Here is a 5,214-nt window from a genome sequence, read left to right as displayed (position 1 = left end):
TGAAGTCAACGCGCTACGAGCTACCGGGAGTGAGTGGTGGTCATCGGAGCCCTACTACTCCAAGCGGAAGCAGGAAGTTTGGAATTCACACCAATATATTGTGGATAGAGTGAAGTAAATATAAAAAGTGAAACTGTGAGTACATTTAAAATTACATTAATTTGAAAAAAGAAAATATAAACTCAGAAAATATTTTATTAATTTGCTTAGTATTTTTAGTATTCTTAGTATTTAATAAATTTAGAAAAAATTGTATATTTGACTTAGAATAATTTTACAAAAATTGTAAGTACGGGGAATCCATGTTCGATTTCAGTTTGAGCTATTGTAATACTAAAACACTTAGAAATAATTTATTTTTAGTTTATTAAAATGGAGTCTCTAATCAACTTTCAATATGATTTATGTTCGCGTATGTGTAAATCAAGGTTGAATTTTAAGAAAAGCCCTAAAGACCGGTTAACAAAGGCTTATATAGAAGGAAGGTTAGAGGCTATTGATCAATTGTGGCTTGAATTCTTATGTGGTCATAAGGATTTAATGAGAAATTACGAACCTAAAACTTTAAATACTTCAAATTATGTAATGTCTGACAAATATAATGAAACTGAGGAAATTTATTTGGAATACAAATGTGAATTAAAGTCTAAGTTGGTAGAGTTTAATATGACACAATGTGGAAGTGGAGTTGACAATGTAAGCACAAGAGCTGCTCAGGTAAAATTACCCAAAATTACTATTCCTACCTTTTCAGGAGTTTACTCAGAATGGACTTCTTTTAAAGATTTGAAAAGATCTTTGCATATAGCATTTATAAATGCTATATGCAAACAATTAGCGAATCTTGCCATCGCGATTCAGAATTATCTACAATTTGACATAACGCCATCTAGTATTTACAAGATGAAATATGTACATTAATTACGTATACATACATCGCCCCCCAAGGGCAAAGTGCAACTTTGTCCTTTAACATAACATATATTAATAATAATATTTAATAATAAAACAAACACAACTAATAAAAATAACAATGTTAAAATTTTAGTTCTTTGTTACAGGCAAGAAACACAACTCAGATATTGGTCTTTTTAATGTTCCACTTTTAGTTTTAAGACTAACTACTCTGACAATATTGTCTGCACCAGAATGAGTAGCTATGACTCTACCATAGAGCCAGCGACATGGAGGTAAATTATCCTCCTTTACTATAACGATGTCCCCGATAATAGTTTGAGGATTGTTATTAACAGCCCATTTATAGCGTTATAAGAATCGATTTAAATACTCTTTTGACCACTTTCGCCAAAAGGCTTGTAACATTCTTTGAGTGTGTTGCCATGAGACTGCTTATAGATATTTCTAATCACACTTTATACTTTTACAGTTTCTTATTCAGTTTCTAATTCTTTTGGTTTATGATAAATAATGGATTCACAAGAAATTAATTTCGGCCCACGAAACCATAACTCATTATTCACCAGATCAGGTGGTTTAATTCCTCGAGATGCATAATCAGCTGGATTTTCCTTCAAAGTCACATGACACCACGTCTGCGGATCTAAGCTAATTAATATTTCAGACACTCGATTTGCTACAAAAACATTCCATCTGCTTGGGTGACTATTTAGCCACGCAAGTACAATTGTGGAGTCGGTCCACGCATGAAGATTGTGTTTTTCAATTTTCATGACTCTTGCAACTTCGATTATCAACCTTGTAAGCAAAACAGCTCCACACAATTCTAAACGAGGTATTGAGACCTGCTTTACTGGTGCCACCTTTGTTTTAGCAGTAACCAAAGACGTGTTGACCTTTCCTTTAGAATCAATCACACGGACGTACACCGCTGCTGCATATGCTGTTTTGGATGCGTCGCAAAATCCGTGTAATTCAACTAGATTATCATTTGACTTTGTCCCAACCCACCTTGGTAAGCGAATATTACCTAATACAATCTGTTCTTCACGGTAAGTTAACCATTCTTGTAATAAATTTTCTGGAATTTCCTCATCCCAATTCAATCCTGCCAACCACAGCTTTTGTATCATTACCTTTGCTATGATAATGCTTGGCCCTACCCACCCAAGTGGATCGTAGAGTCGTGAAATATCAGATATAATTTTTCTTTTCGTTAGAGGTTGCTGCAAATGAGGAAGGCTTACTGCGTAGCGGAAGGTGTCATCACTGCGGTTCCAAGTAAGTCCCAAAATTTTTGTTATTTCATTTTCTTTTATTTTTATTTCTTCCTTTATATCATTTTCCCTATTTTCCTTTTGATTCATCTCCATTACTAGGCTATCATCATTGATATTCCACTTTTGTAATGAAAACCCTGCTTTTCCCAATAGTTCATTCATTTCCACAAATACTTGTTTACCTTCTTCGCAGGTTTGAACTCCCGTCATAAGATCATCTACATAAAAATCGTTGAACACTCTTTCGACTGCCAACGGATAATCAGTACTATAATCATGAGCAACTTGTTGAAGAGCCTTTACTGCTAGATATGGAGCAGAAGATGTGCCAAAAGTAACTCGAGTATGCCTATAATATTTTATAGGCTCGTTTTTATTATTTCTCCACAGTATTCTCTGACAATCTGCATCTTGCCTTTCGACTTTAACTTGCCGATACATCTTTACGATGTCAGCTGACATACAAATTGGTGAACACCTCCACTGCATGATTATATGCCGCAACTCTGGCTGCAAGGTAGGTCCAACCAACAACTGATCATTGAGTGATAGGTTGTTTTTGCCTTTGCAGGATGCATCGTAAACAATTCTGACCTTCGTAGTTTCTTTATCATTTCTGACAACGGCGTGATGTGGTAAGTATATAGCCCTCGGATTATTTATGTCTTCTGGTGGTACTTCTTCCATGTGATCCAGTTTAAGATATTCACTTATTACCTCCTGATATTTTGTTTTCAGAATCGGGTCTTTGCTGAACTTGACTTTTAACGATTTAAGACGTTCTTCGGCTATGTCTCTAGATCCTGTGACTTCGGGATATCCATTTTTGAAAGGAAGCCGAACTATATACCGCCCATTGGAATCTCTTTTGGTGGTCTGAGTGAAAAGTTGTTCGCAAAGCCTTTCTTCCTCTGTAAACATGCTGAATTTTTGTTTCGGAACGTCTGATTCAAGTTCCCAAAATTTCTTCAATAAATCCTCACTTTCGCAGCAATGCATTACACTTATACGAGATGAGGGCTTGATGTTGCAGCTTACAGTACCGGACAGAATCCAGCCGAGACTGGTTGCTTGTGCTATCAGCGTTCCTTCAGGATTTTTCTTCATACCTTCCTGCAGAATTACTCCATATACGTCCGCACCCAAGAGAAGATCAATATGTTTTGTATTGAAGTACTCCGGATCAGCTAGCATTAAGCCTTTAAGTTCCTGCCATTCTTTGGCTTCCACTCTTCTAGTTGACAAGAGAGAGGTTATATTCTTTACCACGTGTGCGTTTATTAAAATTTTAAAATCTGGTTTGTACCGAGACTTTATTTCCATGGTGACCATAGTCTTAGAGACTATTGCCTTATTTCCTCCCAGCCCTGTTATCTGACTAGTAAAAACAGTTTTCTTTAAACCCAAATATTGTACGGTAGATTCGGTTACAAATGAAGCCTGCGACCCCTGGTCTAGGAGCGCCCGAATGCTGTACTCATTACCATTCCTACATATAGCCTTGACTAAAGCCGTGGCAAGTAGCACTTGTTGTTGTTTCTTACCGGCTGCAACACAAGACATCATAAAGGATGATGGAGAGGCATTCGAAGATGAGGTTATGGCACCTTCTGAAGAATTAACAACACACTCAGTCTTGTTTTCCTCAGATGAATTAGCATCCTTAGGATGCAATAGCGAATGATGAGTCCGCTTGCAAATACTACACCTAACAGGTGTCCGACACTCCTTGGCAGAGTGATTGCTTCCCAAACAATTGAAGCAAACATTATTGTCATAAACAAATTTACGACGAGATTCAACAGTTTCACTATGGAACATTTTACATTTACTTAATTTATGACCTTCCGAACATAACGGACATGTTACAGAATTTGCAACATGAAGTGTTTTTACTTTACAATTATTTTGAAATTTGTTTTCTGGTTTTGAAACCGGGTCCAAAAACTCGATAGCGCGAAATCTATTTGTTAAAAATTCTTTAAATTGAGTATAGGTGGGAAGTTCGTCTGACGAAATATTCGATGATGCACTAAACTCCCACTGACGTCGAGACTCTGGATCCAATTTCAAAGTAAGGATATGAATTATTAAAACATCCCAGTTATTTACATCTATACCTAGATTTTTGAGAGTAACTAAACAATCATTAGTGGTGTTAACTAGATCTTTCAATGCATTCGCCGACTCGAATGACATATTCTTTTGACTAAAGAGTCGTTTTAAAACGTGGTGGCAGATGTATTTTTTATTGTTGTACCTTTCCTCTAGTAACTGCCAGCACCTTTCAAAATTAGACTCTTGAATTGGCATATGCCTCAAGAGTTGCTCCGCTTCACCCGCAAGATGTCCCTTCAAATAATGTAACTTTTGTACATTGTCTAAAGATACATTTTGAATTATTAAAGATATATATATTCTTTTTTAATATTCTTTCGCCGGTTCTTCTCAGGTCCGAGGTGCTAAATTCCAAACCGGTGGTAGATTTTTGACAATCAATAAGCAAGTGTAAACACTTCTATATTTAATAAAGATTTTTGACTTTGACTTTGAGTAATTTGACGTAAGACACAAATATTTAGATCTTTTTTTTTGCTTAAGCTCTTTCCGTAGCGGCACCGGCTCTTAACATTGTTTCTTCGGATATGAGACGGGGCCAACGTATCAACGCATGTAGCGTCCCACACAAGGGCCCACCCTCGTTCCCAGGGATCCAATATTAATCCATCAGGTCTCTTACCATCATCACGACTAATTCCTCGAGAAAATAATTCCTGTTTGGGGTGAAATTAGATGATAAGTGGCTTGCACTAAGCCCAAACACAAAGTAAAGAGATATTAAGAAACGACCTTACGCCAGTGCATTTCCTTAATTCATTACTTCGAATTCTTCGGTTATTTTTTGTGATAATCACTTTTATACATATGATTTACAATTATACTTTACGACGCACACGATAACATCGCTATCAATACATTTTTATTTATACAATTAACATAAATATAAATTTTGATA

General features: G+C 36.2%; 1 protein-coding gene across 1 annotated transcript; it reads right to left on the bottom strand.

Moving 5' to 3' along the window:
- Nucleotides 1-1,391: 1,391 nt before the first annotated feature.
- LOC125074119 lies at nucleotides 1,392-4,019 on the bottom strand. The gene has a single exon (XM_047685346.1). It carries the CDS (start codon nucleotides 4,017-4,019, stop codon nucleotides 1,392-1,394), a length of 2,628 nt encoding a protein of 875 aa, XP_047541302.1.
- Nucleotides 4,020-5,214: the final 1,195 nt, after the last annotated feature.

This window comes from Vanessa atalanta, chromosome 27 (assembly GCF_905147765.1).
Source record: "Vanessa atalanta chromosome 27, ilVanAtal1.2, whole genome shotgun sequence".
In the NCBI taxonomy this organism is placed as follows: domain Eukaryota; kingdom Metazoa; phylum Arthropoda; class Insecta; order Lepidoptera; family Nymphalidae; genus Vanessa; species Vanessa atalanta.
The sequence above is the reverse complement of the archived record's forward strand: the minus strand, read 5'-3'. Positions and strand labels throughout refer to the sequence as shown.